Here is a 22874-nt window from a genome sequence, read left to right as displayed (position 1 = left end):
AACAAACGAGATCCCAAAGCCGGTCGGATGTCTGTGCGACATTACTCAGTCTGACATATTGGGTACGTGCCTCTTAGCTATGTGTTGACCGGTTCACCGGTCAAGACATTTCTAGCCAATCAGCATCATTTTCGCAACAGACACCTTGCGATTTCCTTTCTCTTTCTTGCATTGACCCGAAATCGGTGTACGTCTCATCGTGTCACCTATCAGATGCAGTGAGCATGCTGCAGATGTCCACATGAGTTGAGGTTGACGCTTGACACGACCTCGCCTCGTGTCGCACAGTCGATGGGCAGCGGAAGCAGGCGCAGGCGCGGGGTCGTAAGGCAACATGGGCATCTTCGTCGGGCCTACATGTTTGGAGGCGCACTGCAGTCTTGATGCCAGTCTACTCAAAGAGACTATCGTCGACGGCACCAGTCAGTTTATAGATGTAAGGGGCCGAATGTGTTGACAGCGTTCACGATCGTAGCTCCCGGTTTACTGACCGGAGCGCTCGAGCTGGCACGTGCACTATGCGGTGGCTTTACCGGTGAGATCCTCGACAACACTAAAACGCCGGTCACATCTCAATCGGAGCTCAAGCCTTTCGCAATCGCAGTTCTTCCCCGAGGCATTACGAGGTAACACGATGGAAGTTCTCGATGCGAAAGGTCTCTCTGAGCGCCTGAGATGGGAAGACAATGAGTACTGGCTGCACCTCGAGGCTGAGACTCCGTTTGAGAAGTATCCCGGTATGTCTGGGAAGATGAGTGTGGGTCGCGCAATCAGCTAACGTCGCGCAGCAAAACAACATGCGCGGAGGGTGCAAGAGAAGTTGGGTGTTGAAGAAGGCCTGATCTACCTACCGGGTCAACCAGCGAGGAACAACGAAGATAGCGATATGCCAGCACCCTTCCGACAACGCCGATATTTCTATTACTTGAGCGGGTGCGTTGATCTGGGAGTAAATGAGGACCGTGCTGATGGTATGAAGATGCAATGAACCTGACTGCCATCTGACTTACGACACGCGACGCGACGAACTGTCCTTGTTCATTCCCCGCATCAAGCCTGAGCGCGTTATCTGGTACGGCCGTGGCTCCACCCTAGCAGAGGCACTCCTGAAATACGATGTCGATCAAGTTTTCTACGCAGATGAGCTTGAGTACGCCGTGCAAGGATGGGCGATCGGTAACCGACAGGCTGGCATCTACGTCCTGCACCCGTCATCGCAATTCCCCGGCTGCGACAATCTGAAGCCCCGTATTGATTCGATAGCCCTCCGATCAGCCATGAACGTATGTCGCATGATCAAGGATGATCACGAGATCAAGCTTATTCGGAAAGCGAACGACATCAGCTCGCAAGCGCACCGAGAAATCCTTGCTAACATCACGAACTTCAAGAACGAGGCACAGGTTGAGGGATTGTTCATGGATGTATGCATATCGCAGCAAGCGAAGCAACAGGCCTACGATCCCATCGCTGCTTCCGGACCGAACGCCGGAACTCTTCACTATGCCGCGAACGATGAAGATCTCGCGGGTCGTCAACTCATGTGTTTAGATGCAGGATGCGAGTATGAGCTCTATGCAAGTGACATTACCCGTACTTTCCCGCTATCTACTTTTTGGCCAAGCAAAGAAGCCGAGAACATCTACAAGCTGGTCCAGCGTATGCAGGAAACATGTATCAAACGCCTAGAGCCCGGCGTAAGATATCTGGATTTGCACGTTATGGCGCATCAGATCGCAATCGACGGATTGCTGCAACTGGGAATTCTTCACCATGGAACGAAAGAAGAAATCTACAAGGCAGGTACAAGTAGAGCATTCTTTCCCCATGGTCTTGGACATCACATAGGCCTTGAAGTGCATGACGTGGGTCAGGCACAACTCATGAGTGTAAGAAGAGGAAAGCCAGTGTACCAGCAGGTAAGTTCAATCAGTCCGAACATTGATCAGTCGCTAACAATCTGACAAGGCACCATCCCTTTACCCACAGGATTTCCATGTCCCGGTATATGATTCTGAGACTTGCCTCGCGCCCAGCGATCCCCAGAGCAGTCATCTCGAAGAAGGCATGGTTGTCACTGTCGAGCCTGGCATCTACTTTTCCGCATACGCTCTACAACATTTCTATCTCCCATCACCCGTTCACTCCAAGTACATCAATACTGAGGTTTTGAAGCGCTACATGCCCGTGGGCGGTGTACGCATAGAAGACGACATTCTCATCACCTCCTCTGGTTACGAGAACTTGACTACAGCCCCAAAAGGCGACGCAATGCTTGAAGTCATCCGGCACGGAAAGAAAAGTGCTGTGGACGTGCCGAGTTCCGACTTCACTCCACTACGAAGACCGAGCGGTCCCGTTGAGCCAACTCTGCGACGCGCGCCCGGCATTTCTACACATACACCATCACAACACTTACAGAAGCCACTCGCCAGAGCGGCAACCCTTCCCGCAGACTTCGTTCAGCAACGCAACTCAGACTTCGCGCCTTTTGCAGGGCCCTCGCTCTTCTCGAACTTCTCACGCTCAATGACCACGGAAGAAAAGATCCAGCAGTGGCAGCATAAGCGTAGCCCAGTACCGATCGCGCCCGTCCCCTCGGTCAACGCGAAGCAACCGAATCCTGTCTGTGGCGAGATGGATCCGAACTTCCAGCATGTTTACATGAGCAACGCTTCTAGTCCGGCGTTCTCATCACAATCGACTCCGCAATTCGACAGTACACCTCCGTGCCAGAATTGCGCAATCCTGGTACAGACGCTGGATCGGCTGCGTCAAAACCTCACATCCTCTATTCGGAGCTCTTCAAAGCCTGAAGTGAAGGCTACTTCGGAAGCCGATCTGAAGAGCAAGAGCACCAAGCGAGTATGCTATGACGACCCAACAATACCACCACGCATTGGCGAGTTGTCTGTCGGCGCTTCGGCTTGCACCGTAAACCTCGATAAGAACCAGAGAATTCCACTTCCTCCACCCCAGCCTAATGCTAGCAGGACAGGAGATACAAGAGCAGCGCAATGGGCTAGACGCTCCGGCGCAACTCCTTGTGCACCTCCAATTCGCGCCCAAACTCTGGACAGCCAGATTTCACAAGCATACTTTCGGGGCGAGGAGTCCTTAGATCAAGTCAATCCTGTCCCACCATACCATCAAAACCGCACAGCCACTGGAATACCTGGGAGATTTAGGCGTCGCACTCATAGGAAACTTCCCGACCCTGTACCGTCTCCGCAAGCTCTAGAACCCGAAGCTACACGGCAGAAGTTAGAGTCTCTGCAACTGAGACTTGACTCGCTAGAAGAGGGTGCTCGTGTGAAGAGACGACAGCAAGACCAAGCTGTGTTGCCCGAACGGTTTCTCGCCTCAAGACCGTCAATGCCAGTCTTGACGTCCCGAAATCCATGGCAACAGCACCATCGACCTCCCGCCGCGAGAGGCTCTGGCGATAGGACATCAAGTAACCTGGAAGGATTTGCCATCGATAGAAATCAGCTCCAACGTTTAGAGGAGAGCGAGCGACAGAGGCGCTTAGAGCGCGATGCATTGACCAGAGATACGTTCTTTCTACGATAATGATACAACGGTTGGTTTTACTTGACCAGCTGCGGCATGACCGAATACGTTATTTTTACCTTCTCGGTTCTGCTTTTACAAACAATATACGTTTTATTACACTCCACTCATCTTACATGTCGTCTTGCATGCAATTGAAGGGTACTTCCAGCTTGTGACCTTATACGGTATACGTTACACCCGGTTATGGCGCTACTACATTCTTGAACACTTCGTCCCCTTCCCGCAAATCAAGAAAATGAAAAAGCGCAGCAGGTGTTATACTTGTAGCGAAACGTCGTCGGTATCGAGGAAAAAAAAGCGTTCGAAGAGATGAAAGGTGTAAACGCAAGGCTATTAGATTCAGAGATAGGCGTTGATGTGGGGCGCAAATACCAACATGGGGTCACCCCACTCTTGACCTAAACTTCGTTCTTCGAACATTCATGGATGCTCCCTCTCGGTCCTTCTCGCCCTCATTTCGGTAGTAAGCATCGCCACAAGCTTCGACTATTCAGGGTCGCAGGCTCTTGACAATTGCTCTACCTTCGTTGATGACGGTACCTAGTTGAGGTCGGAGTCGCCCAGATGGAAAAAGCATGACCAGAAGCATTGTGGATTATCTGCAGCCATATGCATACAAATCGGCCCCGATAGGCAGGTGTCTCTGGTTGCAGGAGCACAAACACATCATTGGCTTGTCGCATCCCTGATGCCGTCTCGGCGCATACGCAACTCTTGGACCGTTACAGCGGTATCTACCTGTGCACAACATACTTCTGTATCGCAATGTACAAATATCCCCAAAGCCCGACATCCTCGCGCGCATTCTACATTCGCTTCTGTGATTGAGTTTCGAAAACAACAGCCTCACTATGAGGATCACCTTCGCATTTGCACCATGCCTGGTCTCCTTCGCAGCATGTGCATGCGTGCCCGACTTCGCCGACAAGATACTGTCTGACCCGCTGACACTACAACATCCGGCAGTAATTGCAGCATTTGAACAAGTCCAGCGCAACCTCTCGGCTTTATACATCAACACCACTCGCGATGGACTCAGCTTCGCCGTTGTGCGTACAGGTCCAATCTCATCGAAAGGCTTATTACTAACAATCACAAGGTTCATGCGTCAAGCCCGAAACCAGCATATGTTTTCAACAACGGAACATTGAAGTTCAACGAGACGGATGTGGGCTCGACCGAGGCAAATGTGGTGACGAGCGACTCGATCTTCCGCCTGATGTCTTGTTCGAAAAACGTCGCGATGGCCTCTGCTCTGGTCATCGAAAACCAGCTCAGACAAAACTCCTCATCATCGTCATCTCTCCTAACTATCGATACGCCCGTCCGCCAACTGCTTCCTTCTTTCGGTCTACCGGAGAGAGACTGGAACGACGGCGGCAGCGAGATCACATTGCGTATGCTTGCCAGCCACACAGCGGGTATACCAAGGGAGAGCTACAGTACTGGCTTCAACATGATTCTCAGTACCGGAAAAGCAGATTCGCCGACCATTGGAGCCGCATGGGCGGGTGAGACTGCCCAAGATGTAATTGATGGGATAGCGATGAAGAATTTGATGTTTGCACCAGGGCAGAGGGCGGCTTGTAAGCGACTTTATACTACGAATGAGACGCGTACTGACACGAACAGATTCAAACGCCGGTTTGGGTATTCTAGGTGGTGAGTGAACATTCCATGCGACTAATGAGAACATTGACTAATCGACCCCCAGCCGCTGTAGCCACATACTACAATAACGTCACTTCCTCGTCTTTGACCTGGTCTGAGCTGACATCTCAGGAGCTTCTTCTGCAATTGAACATGACTCACAGCTTCTTTGGCACTGTCCCGCAGGACCTTATACCAGACATAACCGTACCGGGCGGTGACAGTTGGGTCGATTTGATCGTAGGCGAAGGCTACGATCCAGCAGCCGGCATGTGGAGCTCTGCAAACGATCTCGCCCGTTATATGCATGGCTTATGGCTCACGCCCGAGCCTACACTCATCACACCCTTCCAGCGTCGTCAGGTTATGAAGCCAAGTGTCATACTTGCAGACGGCAAACAGCAGAGTGGCCCAGGCTGGGAGATTGAGATCTTGAATCTACCGACGAGTGAGAATGCTAGTCTGGCGGAGGAAAGTATGAAGACATATAGCATCTTTGGCAAGTCCGGCGATGGAGGAGGCTGGCATAGCTGGATCGACGCGATACCAAATCTCGGGTATGGAATAATCGTGCTCGTGCAAGGCTCCGGTCTGGCCGACTACGCAGGTATCTCGACGAGTACTGTCAGAGATACAGTACATGCTATCCTTGCGCCTGCTTTCGCAGAAGCATTGAGCACAAGAACGAAGGAGCGATTTGCAGGGTTCTACAGCGCTGGTGAAGACACTGGACTCATTGCTGATGAAGTCGCCACCACGCTCTCAAACTCCTCCACTTACGCCAACTTGGAGATCAAAGACCAAATCTTGTATATTCGCTCGCTCCTGGTGAACGGTTCATCCGCGCTCGAAGCAATAGATCGCCTGTCCTGGACCGCGGATGCCCAGCCACGCTACTTCTCTACACCGGAAGGGGTTGTCTTGGAGCCGGCGGAGGGCGTAGGCGAGACAGATGAATTTGGACCTGGAGCGCAGGTTTGGAGGATGATCTTTCCAGGATTGGCATCGTGCGATTGGTTCGACTTTGACGGCTATCATGACAGCAATGGATGGCCTGTGAGCAAGGTTGTCCTAATTGAGAATGAGGAAGGGGTCGAGCTGCACTACCCACCATTCGACATTACTGTGAGTCGAATGAAGATACACAAATAAGACTTCTCATCAAATTTCTGTCCAGGTGTCTTACCGTCAGTCGGTGCTATTGACACAAGGCTCCGCTCCTGTATTAGTCAGCCGCCCTCGGCATTGCGCATCTTGTCACGCGCGGAGTTCCCCCATCAACACATGACTCTCCCTCCGAGTCAACAACCTCCGCTACCCAAGTACAACACCAACCATCTCTTGAAGTAGACAATCTCATCGCCAGCTCGAATGCGACATCAAAACTACACGCCTGGCTACCGACTGCATCAATTCAGCTGCCCGGGGTGATTCTCGGGTAAACATGCACGCTGCTCCTGCACAAGCTCGCGCTATCATCGATGCCTTCCACAACAAGGTAGCTGAAACCGAAAGGCAACAGCGTGAGCTGCAGATCCAAGAGAGTGATCAGCACTTCCACGACATGTACAGTCCATGCAACCCATCATCGACGTTCCATGACCTACAGTGTGGCCACAGGATCCAAACAGAGTATACCGCAAGCTGTGGTGTGACCTGTGTGCGACCGATGCAAGGCCAGCCGTTCGTCTGCCCGGCTTGCCTGATCGATGTAGTACGTGCGGAAGTAGCTCTCGACAGTCTCACCCTTGGCTCCAGTGATGACGCCGCAATGGACAGCACCGGGCCAGTCGAGGAGGACAGGATACAACATTTCGCCAACAAGTACGTCGCAGCAATGCTGAAGAAGGGTTATCGCGCATGTAAGGCAGTGCTCAAGATTGATGAACCTCGCATGCAATTTTTCGATCAATTCATGCGACAGGACGGGTTTGGAGGCGTGGAGGATGAGCCTGCAGACGGAATGATTACGAAGCCACGGAAGCGTCCTGGTGCGGGTGGTGGCCGTAGACAGCCTGCCAAGCTGCATGCAATACATCGAAAGAAGCCTGGGACTTGGGATTATCGTGATCCGACTGGAAGCGAACCAGTTCTGGCAAAAGCTGCGCGCGAAGATCCAGGCGATTACAATAACGAGGATATGGAAGGCGGTAAGGGGATGACAGGCGATGCTGTGGAGGTGGCGCATTCGGGACAATCCGCTGATGCATGTGTCGATCTTGTTCCGCAGTCAGAAGCAGCCGAGGCTGTACTAAAGGCGATGGAAGCATTTGCTAGGCTTTCCACGTGGTGAGTGAGCACGGCAGATCTTCTAGTACCTAGAGATGTAGCGTTAAGAGATCTTCAATTGTATTTCGAATAGTCCCTGAGCTCGGACAAGAGGTCATCTCGGAGTAGACGTTGCCGGCTGATAACGAAAACCGTCGCTCAAAGCCCGATCTCGATAGAGGAATTCGACAGAGGCATCCCGATAGCGGAAGCCGAAGTTTGCCTGGAATATTAAGAACTCTGCCTGAGATGTGAACCAAACAGGGGTCAAAGGGATGCGGGGAGGACGTGTTTGACTGGAGAGTGTAGCTTTCTTGCTGGGGTCTGTGCGCTGCTGATGATGTCAGCACCTGGGCATTCTTCGATAGATTCCTCAGACTCAATCTCCAGCACCTACCATGTTCATTCATCATCAGCACGCACGTTTATCCATATTCCCGAGCCTTGCAGCGGTTATTGACACTTTACAAACTTCTATCGCCGACTTTGCGCGTACAACGTCTCGTCACGAACGCCTCAGTCGCGTGGCTGTCGATCACGAAATTGAGTTTTGACATGGTAAGTCCCGCAGCGAGCGCAACCCTATTCGCAGAATGCCAAAATTCCCGGTTAGCATTTGTAAAACGACAAGCATCCGTTGGTCTTGGTAGGGCCTTTTACGCGTTTAGCGGTACTCAAGTCGTTATTGAGACGTCCGTTAGCCTTAGCCTAGGTCCGCCTCTTACTCGCGACGGGAATCGTTCGTAGGGCGACTGCACATGTTCGACACCTCAATGCTAATCTGGAACTGCGGTTGCAAATCCTCGGTAGTTGTGACAAGCTCACCTAATGCAGTCGCACACTATGGCGTCTTGTCATTGAAGCTTTCCATGATTGCGCACCGCTCTATGATCGCCATGGATCTTGCCTCGAGGTTGGGTTCAGAAGTAGCTTTCCTTGACATGCATCACCATGATGATGTAAGGCAGGTATGCGCACGATTGTACATGGATTCTTGGACATCGATGTCTCAACACATTTGAATTCTTCTCCTCGTTTTCGACGAAAATTCATGACCCAGGGTCACTGATCACAACCCACCACCAGCCGTTTTCCTGTGGGGACGTCGCAGATCTGCAGGCACACGGGTAGAATTGATGATTCTAGCTCGACTACTAGTAAGTGGTATCGGCAATCCTACCCCAAGTGTCGCTTCGCACCTGGGCAAGCTCAAGCTCCATACGCTCGCGTGGATCATTTACCGCTACAGCGGGTCGCGCGATCTTCAAACACCTGCAGAAGCAACGCCAACAAACGTCCTGTTACACATGCCACGTGTGCGATCAAACCTCCCTGCCTCATGGTGATCAAAGATCAGCGTCCCACGATGCAAGGCGTTTACAGGGCCAGTATAGCCTTCAGCTGCGTTCACTGTTACGCGCCCCCGGGTTTCTACACAACGCCACGCTTGCCAGGGCTATGCGCACAACTACAGCGACTTGTTTATGTCGCGAAGCTGACCGCACATGGCTCCGCCTTGTACCCCCGATGTTCACCGCAACTTTCTTGGAAGCTCTCACGGAAAGAGCCTAATAATGGATGCAGTCGGCGAAATAGTCCATATACGCCATGCAAGACTAGGGGACCCGTACTGTGGCGTAGATCACTCCACAGTGTTTGAGGTGCGGGAAGATATGGACCCCGCTAACAACTAGCGGAGTCATTGGTCGTGGACCCCCGACTCTTGTGTGTATAGATCTGGCTCATATCCCGGGCGTCGTTTCTGTTTGCGATGGTCAGTTCGTGTCACATTCACCCCGACAGCTAGGCCTGCTGCTACTACGCCGGTATTTCCCAATATGGACGGAAACACTCTGGGATCCTATGGCGGCAGTCTCGTCGCTCGTGCAGGCGGTTTACATCCTCCACCAGAAGTCCTTCTCAGCTGGCCAAAACCGAATTATGTCGACCCGGAGGAACGAGGTTGGGGACCCCCAATACTGCTCATGGTCGTCTTGGGCATCACCTTCCTGGTATACTGTGCGCGGATGTGGGCAAGGCTGGTCATATCGAAGAACTTTGGGCTGGATGACATACTTGTCAGCATGGCAATGCTGCCGCTATTCGGTCTGACCATATCAAGCGTACTTGGTATGTATCGCTTCCTTTCGAAGTGGTCTTTGCTAACAAACGCAGGTATTCGTATCTATGGCTTCCAATGGCACGTCTGGGACCAGACCAAAGAAACGCTAGTAACGACAAGAGAGATCGCTTTTGCAATCGAACTTAACTACATGTTAACCTCGACGCTGATCAAAGTCTCGATCCTTTGCTTCTACCGCCGAATCGGTGATCGTCTGACGAATCAGTTTATCTACTGTAAGTATCTCGCCAAAGCCAGCCTGGTCCACGCAGAAGCTAACGTTGCTCCACAGGGGTCTACGGCACCATCGCCTTCTGCATCATCTACGGAATAGCCTTCACTATTGCCATTGTCTTCACATGTACACCAGTCATAGGATTCTTTCGCCTCTTCGACATATCCTGGAGACTGCAGAATGAACTAACGTGTCGCAACGAGGGGGCCCTCATTGTCGCATGCGCGGTGATTTCATTGTTTCAGGACTTCATCATCTGCCTGCTACCAGTACTTTTGATTTGGAACCTCCAGATCAGCAAACGCCAAAAGATTGGTCTGTGTGCCATCTTTGGCGTGGGCCTTATAACATGCATCTGCGGTATGATGCGAACGTTCTATGCCGCAAAGCTATACTACTGTAAGGATCTATCTTTCTGAATCGTCATCGAGCAAAACTAATTCTCTGGTCTAGTCACCTACGACATCACCTGGGCAGCATATTCTGGCTGGATCTGGACGACACTCGAAGCCCAGTTAGCCGTAATGTGCGCCTCGGCACCCTCGCTCAAAGTCTTCCTCGGTCGCTACTTCAGCATGTACACTTCGCGCGCCGGCTACTCTCAGACTGGAATCCCCGGTCATACGTCCGGTCCGTCGTCGAATGCGCTATCGCAAGGCTTCACCGGGAAAGCATCCCAGCACTCGACACAACGATCACAGTGCACTGCTGGATCGATTCGCGGCGATGTTCCATTGGAAGGCATCCATATAACCAACAAGTTGGATGTCAAGGTTGAAGAGCGTGGTTATTACGAGCATGCGAGCCTCCACAGCACGAAGGAGCTCACCGCGCTACCCGTGTCATCGCAGCCTGGTTGGCGGGATGGCTGCAAGACAGTCTGCGCAGCGCTCCGACCGGGCAGCAGAGGCACATCAACAACTCGTGGTCGGAGTCGCGAGAGGGACGTCGAAGCCGGGCGCGCTTATTGAGTGGACTTTTGCCGTTCGTCTTACTGCTTCCATGCCTCGTACCATCGTTTCGTCGACCTTTTGGTTTTCTAGACCCATATACCTTTCCCTTTGTTTTTATTCCAACGGCTCAAGACATTCCTTGAGCACGCTACGACATTACAGCCGCTTCTAATTTGAGAAGCGCACACATTCAGGGCACGATGGCCAATGACGCCTCGTTGCACACTTCCGTCATGAGCTCTTCATGACATATACCCCCTTTTTTCCTTGTTCTTACGAGCAACATTTTGGATACTGGTAGAAGGTTGACGAGTATGGATCGAATTAGATTAGAGCCTCCTAATATTAGACCCTCTTCATTCACTCATCTAGATGCATCCCTTGGCGCATCCATCGTGATAAATCAGTCTCTCGATGACTCCGTCTACTGAAGTAAAGACTTCGCAGCAGCCTCAACCTCCTCCTTGTTTCCACAGATCAAGCCACCCCTCTCGTCCGTATCCTCAATCGCTGTCTCGAGCACCCTCTTCCCGGTCGCAGAGTCCAGCGCCGCACCTCCAGCACACTCCAAGATCAGCGCGATAGGCGCTAGTTCATAAAGCCGCCTAAGCTTGGCTTTGCTCTGCTCCGTAACCGGAGAAATATACACACCATGACCCTTGACCAGCGCATGTACAACATCCGGAACGAGGCCGCCGCTGTATCGCAGCGTATACTTTTGCATGATGAAACGGTTGATCAGGTTCAAATACCTCTGGTCTTCGGCTGCTGCGCGCATGTTCGCCGGGGCGAAATACCGCGTCTTTACTTCAGAGGCTTGCGTCAATTGGACGTCTGGACGGATGACTTGCATGGTGCCGTCGTCTGCATATCCGACTTCGAAACATGAGCCCTTGGTACCAGGTAGACGTAGAGCGACGATGGCGGTTGTACGTGGGCCTAGTACACCCAGTATCGAAGCGATTTGCTTCGTGTCGGGCGATTGATGCAGCGCTGAGGCTCCTTCCCAGACTCCGATTATCGTGCCTACACTCCAGTTTGGTGCGATAATAGAAGAGCCATCTAGCGGGTCGAAGGCCAGTGTGTAGACTTCTTTGCCTTGCTCTTCGCTGCTGGTGGATTTCGATGATTTCTCAACGGGGTCTTCTTCGCTGGATGCTGTTACGATGGATGGGCATGAATCGATGGTTTTGCGGATCGCTTCTTCGGCCAGCACGTCTACGTTCAGTTGGTCGTCGCCGAAGGCATTGGCGGTTCCGACTTGAGTTACGGATGGGGAGGTGCGCAGGTGGCCGGCTATTGTGTGGATGGAGCTGAGAAGTTTTGGGAGGACTGCATCGCGCAGTTGGGGGTGCGAAGAGGTGATGAGGGAGTTGAGATGGGTTGGTACGTCCACGGGTTGCGACATTTTGGGAAGTTTGTAGTTTATCGAGTTTGATTGAAAAAGTAGAAGTGACTATTACGCTGGATGCTGTCTATGTGGAAAGAAGAAATTCTGCGTCTGCTAGTGTTCATCGGAGTGTGACGTCGTGGTGTGGAGTTGTGGAAGCTTCGTCCATCTAGCAGCTCCACAAGCATCCACTGAGATCATCATCGTTTCTCGGTCCTATCCGCGTCTTCCCCAACACCGCGACGCGTCACGCGTCAATAGCTACTCTGGTGTTGGAGATGCTTTCTTTTGCTCGTTCAAGGTGGGGGCACGAGCGGGGTAGCTTGGGAAGCTCAGCTGCCATCACGGCAAGCTTCGGAAGCTCATACGCCATCTCTTTCCTTCGTTCTTTCCCTTGAAATTGGTTTCACCATTTATCACCGCTTATTTCGTTTCCTTGTATCTATTCACAATGCCTCAAACACTCAAAATCGCATCCGCGCAATCCCGCACGCTTTCCACAACCGCCGAGACCCTCGCCGCTCTCGAAGCGACCACGAAGCGCGCCGCATCCCAAGACATCGATGTCCTCCTATTTCCCGAAGCATACCTGGGTGGATATCCTCGTACTTGCGCTTTTGGCGCTGCGGTTGGCGGTCGCGCACCCGAAGGTCGCGAGCAGTTCTTGCACTATTTCCACGATGCTGTCGACATGGGCGACACACCGAGCGGCGCTGGGCAAGATTGGCTAGACCGGAAGCTCGAGTTGCCGAGAGGGAAGGAATACAGGGGTGATGGGACACGAGAGGAGCTGGAGAGGATAGCAAGAGAGACGGGGGTCTTTGTTGTTACGGGGATTGTGGAGAAGTCGGGTGGCACGCTATACTGCGGAGTTGTGTTCGTCGACCCAAAGATGGGTGTATTGGGCAAGAGGAGGAAAGTCATGCCCACAGGCAGCGAAAGGCTGATTTGGGGCATGGGAAGTGCGAGTACACTGAGGGCCGTGACAACGGAAATCAAGGGTGTCAAGCTGTGTATGGGGTCGGCGATTTGCTGGGAGAACTACATGCCATTGCTGAGGCAAAGCTTGTACAGCCAGAACGTCAATCTGTGGTTTGCGCCAACAGCAGATGCGCGTGATGCTTGGTCGTCGCTGATGCGCACGGTAGGCTGCGAAGGCCGATGCTTCGTGGTTAGCGCAAACCAGTGCGTCAAGAAGAAACACCTCCCGGAATGGATCACCGGCAAAGCACAATCGCAGGGCAATGGGAGTAGAAGCGGCGTCGGCAGGAGCCTCTCGCAACAGAGTAATGGAGTTGCTGGCAGACGACGAAGCACCATCACGAAAACGCCAGAGGGTCATGAGATCTGTATACCAATACCAGAGGGACAGGCGACTGAGGGCGATTCATCGGCGATTGACTCCTCATCCACTGCAGAAGATGCGCTTAGCCCAAAGCAGCAACCCTTCTCGCAGCCTCAGTCAGCAGACGGCGAGGAATATGTTTCCCGTGGCGGCTCTATGATAGTATCACCCTTGGGCGAGGTGCTTGCTGGACCAGTATGGGAGAAAGAGGATGAATTGCTAGTCGCAGATGTCGATTTTGACGATTGTGAGCGCGGCAGACTCGACTTCGACTCTGGGGGAAGTTATTCGCGAATGGACAGCTTCAAGCTCAGCGTTGAGGGCCTTGATCTCAACCCACCGCCAATGTAAACTATGTAAGCCTCAGTAATAGGTTGTTTATAAGGCTGAATCTATCATGCACCTTTCTAGCATTACTATGAGCGAGAGAACATGGGTAATTGATGCGATATCTATAACACACATGGCTTTCCTGAACCATATTTGGCCCACTTGTTTGTTCAAACCCTCAGGCATTCCAGATACGTAGGCGCCGATGTTTATCTGACTGCGCCTTGTGGACTAGATCATGATTGGTAGAACCGGTGGGCCTGAGGCTGCTAGCTACCCCTCATGCTTGGTTGACGGCCAGACATTCCCACCTCTCCATTCCCTACGAGAGACACGCTAAATATTCACAGTATATCGCGGGCCTCTCAACTTACCTTCACATACTATTGCTTCCCTTCTCGACAAATTCCAGGCAATGACAACGCGCAAGAATCTCATCATCGACACCGACTTGCACAGCGATGTTGAGTACGCAGAACCCCGTTCTCATACCATAAGATGCTTACTAGTGTACTAGTGATGCGGGCGCATTGTTGCTAGGCGCAACGCTCCCCAATGTCAACCTCCTTGGTGTCAACGTCAACCATCCCTGTTCATACTCTGCCCTCGCAGCGTCTGCTATTGTGGCACATTATGGACACCCGAAGACACCTATTGGTATTCGTCGTCCAATGAACGACGTAAGGTTCTTTGACGCCTGGGACTACAAGCGCGGCGAGTACACGAGTAAAGTGGCCTACCACTGGTCCGGAGGCACTCTACCATGGGGAAAAGCAGACAAGGCATGGGATCCAGTTGTCTTGTACAGAAAGCTGCTCTCTGAATCAGAAGACGGAAGCGTGACGATTGCTTCCATCGGCTTCCTCGATAACGTGCGTTTTCAGAATATGGCTCTTGTCTATTGACAGCCAGTTGCTAAATCCTACAGTTGTCTGGACTGCTCGACTCCAAACCCGATGAGTACTCTCAGCTTGACGGTCGCGAGCTTGCCAGGACTAAAGTGGCAGAGCTCGTCGTCATGGGTGGCAAGTATCCGAAAGGTCGTAGCTGGAACTTCTGGGGCTCCAAGCCCGCCCTTGCCGCTCATGTGTTAGAGACATGGAATGGCCCAATAACGTTTGTAGGCACCACTGTCGGCAGAGAGGTATTAATAGGCGGACCGCTCATGGCGAGTGATCTGGAGGACGACCCAGTCCGAATGGCTTACATCTACTATGGGTTCGGGAAGCCGCTACCTAGTTGGGATCCACTTGTAAGTGTCCCTTTACGAATTGCTTGCGAGGCATACGCTGACTTCTTGCGCCCATATGTAGACTATCATGTATGCTGCGAATGGTCTTGGGGACATGTTCGATGTTGCAGAGGACCGTGGCTACAATAAGATCAATCCTGAAGATGGTATGAACGAATGGATAAATGACGGAGTCTCGCATGGACGGCGAACTCTGAAACTGAAGGTCAGCAATGAGACTGCTGCGGCTGAGCTGGACCGTCTGTTTTTGGATGCTGCGCGGAGATACTCTAAGCACGCAGGCACCGCCTAGAATGTCGGGATGCTGTCATGAATCTGAATCGATCTCAGATACGTACCATCACCAGACGTACCTCCATCATGAGTTGACAGCAAGTGGGTATACTGATGTCGCGTTTCGGATTCTCCGAACTCGCTCAACACGATCCTCAGTCGCTCATCGATCAATTGAGAGTTGCTCAGAAGTCCGTTGCTATTCCGTCCCGTTGCTGTATCTCCACGAAACGAATGCACGACGGCACAGCGTGCAGTACATGTGTACATGTCAAGCCCAGATGGTGCTAGCGGAAGACCCACGCGTGCTGCGTGACCAACAGCGATGACGTTGGCTGCAGGGTCCATGCTTCGCCCCAGCCCCAGCCTCAGCAAGATCCAACCGCGGCCGCTATCTAGACGCCAGCCTCGACCACTACCAGAGCTCTCCATTCTCCACAGCAACCCCAACCATCCTTCCCCAACTTCGAATCCACCTCGAAGTTGTTCCCGTCGTGTTTATCGCGCAACAACAACACAACCACAGCTCGTCTCTTGTACCGCAGCTGTCTTCACCGCCGCCATGCAGCTCACCACCCTCTTCCTCGCCGCGCTGAGCGCCGTCTCTGTCACCGCATCGCCCTCATGGATGGGTGGCGACCAGGTCACGATTAAGGAGGAGTACAAGGTCCCAGGCGACAACCCTCTGTACTTCTGCGGCGACCCAGCCGACGACCTTCTGAAGATTGAGAAGGTCGACCTGAGCCCCAACCCACCCAAGCCGTACGTGTTCCTTGTTGAAGCATCGTGAAGCTGCGCAATCGCATGCTTGAAAGCTTCGCGAATCTCGAGAGTGTACAGTCGGAAGCTAACTCATATACAGTGGCGAGAAGCTCAGCATCAAGGCCACAGGCGACTTCAAGGAGGAGGTCGGTGAGGGTTTCAAGATGCACCTGCAAGTCAAGTACGGCCTCATCACACTCATCAACCAGAACGCGGATGGTTGCGAAACGATAAAGAAGGGAGACCTCGAGTGCCCGCTTGAGAAGGGCGAGATGAGCTTGACCAAGGACGTTGATCTGCCCAGGGAGATTCCTCCGGTACGTTTCAAGCTGCGGCGAGAATGGAAGAGTACTAACAGCACGACAGGGCACATACACCGTCCTCGCCGACGTCTTCACCGCAGAGGGCGACAAGATTACTTGCCTCACCGCCAAGATCGCTTTCCACCGGTAAATTGCCTCACTTCGTAACGACTCTACAAGACGCGATGAGCAACGAGGATGTCTGATATTCAACCATGCAGGGGAAACGCGGAGGAGATTAATGTAGGCAGTGGCAGCAAGATCAAGATGGGGCAACCTAGGGTTCAGATGAGTGGACCTTTGGCTGGTCTGGTACAGGAGCGTTTAAGGCGGAGGAATGAGCTGTAAGCCATCTTTGGCGGATTTCTCTTTGTTTTGACTCGCGATATCAGCATGTGCCGATTGTAGGCCTTGGTTTTAATGCTTCCCAACTAAGGGTTCCAGTAAGATCCACACATTGAACTTAAACTCGCATTGGTATTACGAGGTACCGGCAGTGTACCAATTCGTATGTTGGCCGATGAGCTGGTCCATTGCCGGTACCTCGCAATGACAGTGCCAGCTTAAGGTTGATGTGTGGCCGGTGAATCGAGGATATAATGACGAATTAATGTACATACGAAGGACACGCATCGACTTCATAACACTTTCCATACTACGACTTGTATCTGTAGTGGTGGATATCATATTCATTGACGTTGTAGCTTGTATGCGCAGATAACTGCCGGCGGCACATGCCTAGTACCCATCCACGAGTAGTGTATGCGACATATGCTGGTGCTCTCATCTTCCGCCAGTCTCCTAAATCCAAAATCTACTCTCCGAATAACCTCCTCACCCTCTTCAGCACACTGTCCTTCTCGGGGTCGTAAGGGTGATCTTTCGATGGGATCTCGAGGAGGGAGGGGAAGGCAGCGGTGTATGTCTCGACTCGGTGTCGTATCTTCTCGGCGATCTATGGGTGGTTAGACATGTCTCAGTCTACGAGTCCGTAGAAGCTCTGGTATTCTTCTAGATCCCAACGCCACATCCGGGGCGCATGAGACGTACGTGCTGGTTGATGAGCAGAATCGCGATATCCTTGCGCTCGGTGGTGAAGCGGTCGAATGCAGCTTCAATGGTCGCGGTCTCGGTCTTTGCGTCTACAACGAGGAAGTTCTTTTGGCTGTCCGGCGGCTGAGTGACATGCTATAGTACTCGTCAGTCTCCTGCCTACGTCGCGTGTCGCCGTAAGTGATAACTCACGCCTACGCCTGCAAGCAGCATGCCCGTGCAAGTGTCCTGCGACCGGTTAGCGCCTTTGACCCGCCAGATGGGGAAGCCGCGAGATGCACACCTCATCGCCTATTACGGCGAGGAACTGCCTGTCCTTGTACTGTGCCGCGGGTGCTGCCATAGTGAGAGTGTAGAGAGGCAGCTGTCGTGAGGTCGGAGCTTGGCTGCACTGAAGCTGGAGCTCCCGCGCGCCGTCGTCATGGGCGGGACCAGGGCCTAGTCCGCGTTAGGCCAACTGTTTGTACTGTCGCTTCTTTCACCCTTCGCGCTTTCTTCATTGTCGCCGCACCACCATGACTTGAGCCCTGCTGCTACCCAACTTCTTCTCTCCTCTCTTCTACAAACTGGGAATCGCCCTAGCACTTATAATCGTAATACCACCGCGCCATGCCTCCCCTCGTGCGCCGCGCACCGCTCTCGGAACGCATCAAAGCCTACTTCGACCTCTCCGACTGGCTCATCTGGATCTCGGAAGAACTCAATAGTTCTGACTGGGAGGACTTCGCATCCGCATATGCGCTTTACATCGGCTTCGGCGCAAACCTACTCTTCGTACTCGCACAAGCCAATAGCGGCGCATCCACGGCTTCGGACGACGATGGCGTCTTCAACGAGGTGCAGGGTCCAGGATGGATAAAGTGGATCATGGGCTTGCTGGTCTTGGTCCTGGGTGCAGCCAGCTTTGCCAACGCGTTTATGGTCTGGGGTAAGAGGAGGTATTACCGCCTCTTCGAGCAGAGTGTGGATGTTGCGCCACAGACGCCCAGCGCGAAGCGCGTCCGAGTCGACTCATCGCCTGCCGCAGCGAGTCCGATGCAGTTCGTGAGGGGCTTGGTACAGAACAACGCGGCGAGCAGAGCGCATCCTGTCGAGGGCAGGGACGTCTGGGAAGTTGCCGTTTGGGACCCAAACCCGCTATGCCTGGAGCTGTTCTGCTTGTTCAGCCCGCTACATGTGGTGCTCTACTACTTCAACCTCCCAGTTGCTCCCTTGGATCCTAGACCGAGCGTCAGGGTGACCACGACGATCTTCATCGGAGCCGCGCTCTCGCTTCATCTTTGGTGGCTTAGGAGCTCCTTTATGCAGCAGGCCAAGGACAACTCTCTCATCAGTCGCCAGGTGCTTCACGAGTACGATAGCAAATTCGTCCACCCTTCACTACAGAAGCCATGCCGCGACGTCGGAATCCAGACCATCTCGACAAACCGAACCCGAGACTCGAGCGTCGGCGTCAAGGGCAGTAGCCACGGTCTTGCGAGCTCAATCGTCACGTACACACCAACTACTATCGTGAACCGCAAAACCTTCCGCACGAACCCGAATGTAAGCTACGCCTCGCAGTACGACCCTGACAACATGGAATCACCATCTGTCACGCGCTCCTCGAGACGACGATCCTCAGTCCACCAAGATCGTGGCACCTCACAATACACAACCACCTCCACAGCTACAGACGCCGACTTCTCCTCTCCGATTCGACCCTCGCAAACGCCCAATCCCTTCCGTCAAGCACCCACCATCCCCCGAACCAACACCAAGCCTACCGACGGCGGATACCTGGGGGTCAACACTCATGCCGCGTCTCCTTTACGGAAGTCAGCAAGTGCAAACTTCTCACGAGATGGCGACAGGAGTGCGAGCCGCGGCAGGGATAGCCTCGGCGGTGCTTTCGAGCGCAGGGCTAGTCCAAGCAAGCGGGACGTTAGCCCTCTGAAGAGAATCAGTCTCGGGAATTTGGGCGCTGCGAGGGAGAGCGGCGAGAAGACTCTAGGCCAGTCGGCGAGCTTGGGCAGAAGCAACCCGTATGGAAGCCTTGGTGTCGGACGAAGGGAAAGCGGAAGGTACTGAAGAAGTACGACTCAGTGGGGATGCATGTGAGACACGAAGGTCGGAATGAAGAAGTGCGTGTACGATGGTGAGATGTGGGTTCGTTCAGTTCATGTATATTCTACTATCTACAATACCCGAGAGGAGCGACCACCAAGGCGCTCTTCCATTACAGAATCTCGTCAATCACATAAATCAATGTGTGCTTTCTTTTGAACACTCATCGATCAACATGGGACTATCATTATATGTTTTTGAAAATAGTCACTCGATCATGCATGTCACGTTTCCGCTTGGCCAGTCCATCTATATAAAGGTCAACCTACTGCTCACCTACGTTCCTCCTATATTCTTCGGTTTCCCTTACCCGTTTCGAAAACAACCATAGAACGTGAGTATGTCTGTTTTCTGAGTTTCCAAAAACAGCCCGCCAAAAGACTGATGCGTCAACGTCCGATGCCCTTCATTTATTCAAAGTATAAACAGTCTATGGACATGTATTATCGAAAGATCGTACCGCCGAAGATTCCACAAACCCGTTCGATGTTTCGTACCCATTGATATGGACCTTCAACATGCATCTCCGACATGATGCTCAAGATATATAAACGTCGATAGCAGATGGAAAGCCACCATTCTATTGTTCATGCTCCCTGAGCCTTGTCCAAAATTTCAAGGTATCATGGCTATGTCCGCTTCCTGTCTTTTCAAAATAGAGCAGGACCTATACACATGTGCGGCTGATTCGGCTGCTGTGTTCATCTACCATTATCAAAAAGCCAAGGACAAGTTCTGGATGTGAGGCCGTCGCCGATAAAACTACTGCCAGTACTTAAATGTTCTCTGCTGTCAACTGGACTTCTTGTTCAGTACACCCCTACTTTGCTCAAAAGGTTGAATGCTCCAGCTCTATGTGCTGGGGTTCTCTTTTCTCCTCATAACATTGTTCCACCACTGTGGACCAAAAGAAGACCAATATCAAGACATGGCGTGTGCTTTCTCCAAAGTTGACAGGTGGCTTCTTTATGGAGCGCGTTTCCAAAAATTCAATTACTGCAAAATATCAAGAATCACAGGGAATCAATGTAATGTGTTGCGACCTTATTATTGAGCAAGAACAACAGCTTCCGTACAGTGTGTTGCCGTTGACTTCAAAACCCTTAGCGATCACTTCATGTGCAACAAGCACCCCGGTCTTGCAACGGTTATACCGTTGAGCTAGAAGCCGGTCTTGCGACCGGGGCATATAAAAGACTCCCGTATGCTCTCTCGAAGTCTTCTTCTTCATTAACACTGATTCCGATTTTACCAAAAAGCGCAAGGCTACACGCCTTGTGTCTACTGCATACTCCAAACAGTTATCTCGACAACTTATGGAGTTCTTGCCCTTTTATCCAAAAAGCTCGGATACAATGTCATGTTGAAAGAAAGTGATCGCTTTGATCCAGGCGCTGCAAAGAGATTCTCATGCACCGGATATCTAGATTGAAAACATAACCACGACCTAAACACGTCTTTCCTGGGCTGTGAGCCAAAACTATCCGCATACCTGGCCATGTGGTTAGATGTCCAGAGGTCTCACATCATCGTGACAGCCAGTGTTCTACATAGAAAAGGCACACGCCGTCGCACATGGTGTGTCCATACCGAAGTGTTCACAAAACCATGATTGCTTCTTCTGCGGTACGTGTACCCGATGAGTTTTGCTTCCAGAAAATTTACTTCAAATCAAGATGGTGACAACCTATGTTTTGCTTTTCCGCGCGCCTGATCAAAAGACGATAAAGACCAGCATCATGACTGCGCGATCGCGATCGCAAACAGTTTATCCTATACCGCCAGCTGTGGCTCTTCTTTCTCTCAGTGTTCTGACACACGAGTCAAAACATGTCTAAACATAGTAGTAAAAAGCAATGTGCGACAGCGAAGCTTGTGTTGTTCTCAGCCCCACAAGCATCATCCCGCCCAACGGGCACTTCTTTTGTTCTTCCCACACCGTTTTGTCTAAAAGGCTCGAGGGGATCCGATTGCTGGTACAGAAGCGTTGAGTTATACGTCATAGGATGGTGTTGGGAAAGCACACGTGGCTTCGCATGCGTTGGTCTCGTATAGATTGTATTTTCGGGTCCCAGGAAAAAAGAATACATGGTGTTAACAAAATCATGATCGTTGGTGTCGGCTGATGTGAAAATGATGTCACAGGCATGTTACAATGAATTTTGAGCGGAATGTTTGAAGTTATTGAATGCATTTCGTAGCTAATGGATATATACAAAAAAGGCGTATCAAAACATGGTTTTGCAAGAGGCTTCATGAAACCTCTGACCACTTGGTATATCATCGTCGTTCACAATCATCCGACTCTTCGCTGAAGAGCCATATCCATCCATTGTCGTGATTCAGTAGCGAGCAAGAATCCGTTCAGCAAACGCTTAAACAGAGTTGATGAAGGAGAGGAGAGCAGAGGTGCGGGCGTAGACACCGGGGAAACCCTCCTGAGCGCAGCCGTTGCCGAAGGAGACGAGACCAATGAGGGTCTTGGAGGAGTCGACAATGGGGCCGCCAGAGTCACCCTGGCAGGAGTCCTTTCCACCCTGGGGGAAACCAGCGCAGATCATGTTGGTGGTGATGGCAGAGGTTCCGTAGGATGAGCGGCAGCTGGCGCGGGAAACGATGGGGACGGTGACCTTCTGGAGAGCAGCAGGGCTGCTGCCGCCCTCGGTGAGAGCACCCCAGCCGGCAACGACGGCGTTGGATCCAGCAGCGGGGTCGGAGCCAGCAGCAGGAAGGCGAGCATAGCCGATGGAGCCGCTGGCAGCGACGGAAGTAGAGAGCTTCCAGATGGCGACGTCCCAGTCCTGGCCCGAGCTGCGGTAGTTGGGGTGGACGGTGACGGATGAGACGCCAACCAATGTACCGCCGGATGCCTTTTGCAGGCTACCAGCACGGATCTTGAGGGTGCTGACAGAGCCGATGACTGAGCTCACGGAGCAGTGAGCAGCAGTGACGACGGTGGTGGCGTCCAAAAGCGAACCACCGCAGAGATGCTGTCCGTTCTTCTGAAGACTGACAATGAAGGGGAAGTCACCAGAGGCAGCGGCAGTTCCACCGACAATGTCGTCAACGGGAGCATCCTCGGGGAACTCGTACTCGGGGTCTTGAGGAGTAGGAGCCGCAAGGACGAGCGCAGGGAGCGCGATGGCGATGATGGATTGGAAACGCATGATGATTGTTTCGAGTGAATGAGGCTACACGGAGTAGGACTGTGAAGTGATTAAAGTGAAGAGACAAGCGACTGACTGAGCTGGCTGATG

The 22874-nt window shown here is 52.4% G+C and overlaps 11 protein-coding genes across 11 annotated transcripts; 8 read left to right on the top strand and 3 right to left on the bottom strand.

The window, feature by feature from the left end:
* Positions 1-634: 634 nt before the first annotated feature.
* On the top strand, positions 635-3241 carry J4E88_005665 (uncharacterized protein; the record flags this gene model as incomplete). Its single annotated transcript, XM_049399299.1, has 5 exons — positions 635-737; positions 789-933; positions 980-1919; positions 1969-2865; positions 3122-3241. The coding sequence occupies 5 exons, from the start codon at positions 635-637 to the stop codon at positions 3239-3241; spliced, it is 2205 nt and encodes a 734-aa protein (XP_049255090.1).
* A 1186-nt stretch (positions 3242-4427) lies between these two features.
* Positions 4428-6378, top strand: J4E88_005664 (uncharacterized protein; the record flags this gene model as incomplete). The annotated part of the gene is made up of 4 exons (XM_049399298.1): positions 4428-4625; positions 4676-5162; positions 5209-5238; positions 5291-6378. The coding sequence occupies 4 exons, from the start codon at positions 4428-4430 to the stop codon at positions 6376-6378; spliced, it is 1803 nt and encodes a 600-aa protein (XP_049255089.1).
* Positions 6379-6670: 292 nt separating this feature from the next.
* Positions 6671-7623, top strand: J4E88_005663 (uncharacterized protein; the record flags this gene model as incomplete). The annotated part of the gene is made up of 2 exons (XM_049399297.1): positions 6671-7376; positions 7589-7623. 2 exons carry the CDS (start codon positions 6671-6673, stop codon positions 7621-7623), a joined length of 741 nt encoding a protein of 246 aa, XP_049255088.1.
* A 1709-nt stretch (positions 7624-9332) lies between these two features.
* On the top strand, positions 9333-10822 carry J4E88_005662 (uncharacterized protein; the record flags this gene model as incomplete). Its single annotated transcript, XM_049399296.1, has 4 exons — positions 9333-9624; positions 9670-9852; positions 9909-9977; positions 10305-10822. The coding sequence occupies 4 exons, from the start codon at positions 9333-9335 to the stop codon at positions 10820-10822; spliced, it is 1062 nt and encodes a 353-aa protein (XP_049255087.1).
* A 406-nt stretch (positions 10823-11228) lies between these two features.
* Positions 11229-12212, bottom strand: J4E88_005661 (uncharacterized protein; the record flags this gene model as incomplete). The annotated part of the gene is made up of 1 exon (XM_049399295.1): positions 11229-12212. One exon carries the CDS (start codon positions 12210-12212, stop codon positions 11229-11231), a length of 984 nt encoding a protein of 327 aa, XP_049255086.1.
* A 433-nt stretch (positions 12213-12645) lies between these two features.
* Positions 12646-13890, top strand: J4E88_005660 (uncharacterized protein; the record flags this gene model as incomplete). The annotated part of the gene is made up of 1 exon (XM_049399294.1): positions 12646-13890. The coding sequence occupies one exon, from the start codon at positions 12646-12648 to the stop codon at positions 13888-13890; it is 1245 nt and encodes a 414-aa protein (XP_049255085.1).
* A 394-nt stretch (positions 13891-14284) lies between these two features.
* J4E88_005659 (uncharacterized protein) lies at positions 14285-15413 on the top strand (the record flags this gene model as incomplete). Its single annotated transcript, XM_049399293.1, has 4 exons — positions 14285-14337; positions 14387-14741; positions 14798-15121; positions 15183-15413. 4 exons carry the CDS (start codon positions 14285-14287, stop codon positions 15411-15413), a joined length of 963 nt encoding a protein of 320 aa, XP_049255084.1.
* Positions 15414-15956: 543 nt separating this feature from the next.
* Positions 15957-16609, top strand: J4E88_005658 (uncharacterized protein; the record flags this gene model as incomplete). Its single annotated transcript, XM_049399292.1, has 3 exons — positions 15957-16156; positions 16257-16473; positions 16523-16609. 3 exons carry the CDS (start codon positions 15957-15959, stop codon positions 16607-16609), a joined length of 504 nt encoding a protein of 167 aa, XP_049255083.1.
* A 663-nt stretch (positions 16610-17272) lies between these two features.
* Positions 17273-17854, bottom strand: VMA7 (H(+)-transporting V1 sector ATPase subunit F; the record flags this gene model as incomplete). The annotated part of the gene is made up of 4 exons (XM_049399291.1): positions 17273-17413; positions 17509-17646; positions 17704-17739; positions 17795-17854. The coding sequence occupies 4 exons, from the start codon at positions 17852-17854 to the stop codon at positions 17273-17275; spliced, it is 375 nt and encodes a 124-aa protein (XP_049255082.1).
* A 266-nt stretch (positions 17855-18120) lies between these two features.
* J4E88_005656 (uncharacterized protein) lies at positions 18121-19581 on the top strand (the record flags this gene model as incomplete). Its single annotated transcript, XM_049399290.1, has 1 exon — positions 18121-19581. One exon carries the CDS (start codon positions 18121-18123, stop codon positions 19579-19581), a length of 1461 nt encoding a protein of 486 aa, XP_049255081.1.
* A 2411-nt stretch (positions 19582-21992) lies between these two features.
* Positions 21993-22784, bottom strand: J4E88_005655 (uncharacterized protein; the record flags this gene model as incomplete). Its single annotated transcript, XM_049399289.1, has 1 exon — positions 21993-22784. One exon carries the CDS (start codon positions 22782-22784, stop codon positions 21993-21995), a length of 792 nt encoding a protein of 263 aa, XP_049255080.1.
* Positions 22785-22874: the final 90 nt, after the last annotated feature.

Source organism: Alternaria novae-zelandiae (assembly GCF_023758075.1).
Source record: "Alternaria novae-zelandiae strain BMP 2774 chromosome Unknown scaffold_10, whole genome shotgun sequence".
Lineage (NCBI taxonomy): Eukaryota > Fungi > Ascomycota > Dothideomycetes > Pleosporales > Pleosporaceae > Alternaria > Alternaria novae-zelandiae.
Note: the sequence above shows the minus strand (reverse complement) of the source record. Positions and strands in the feature narration are given on the sequence as shown.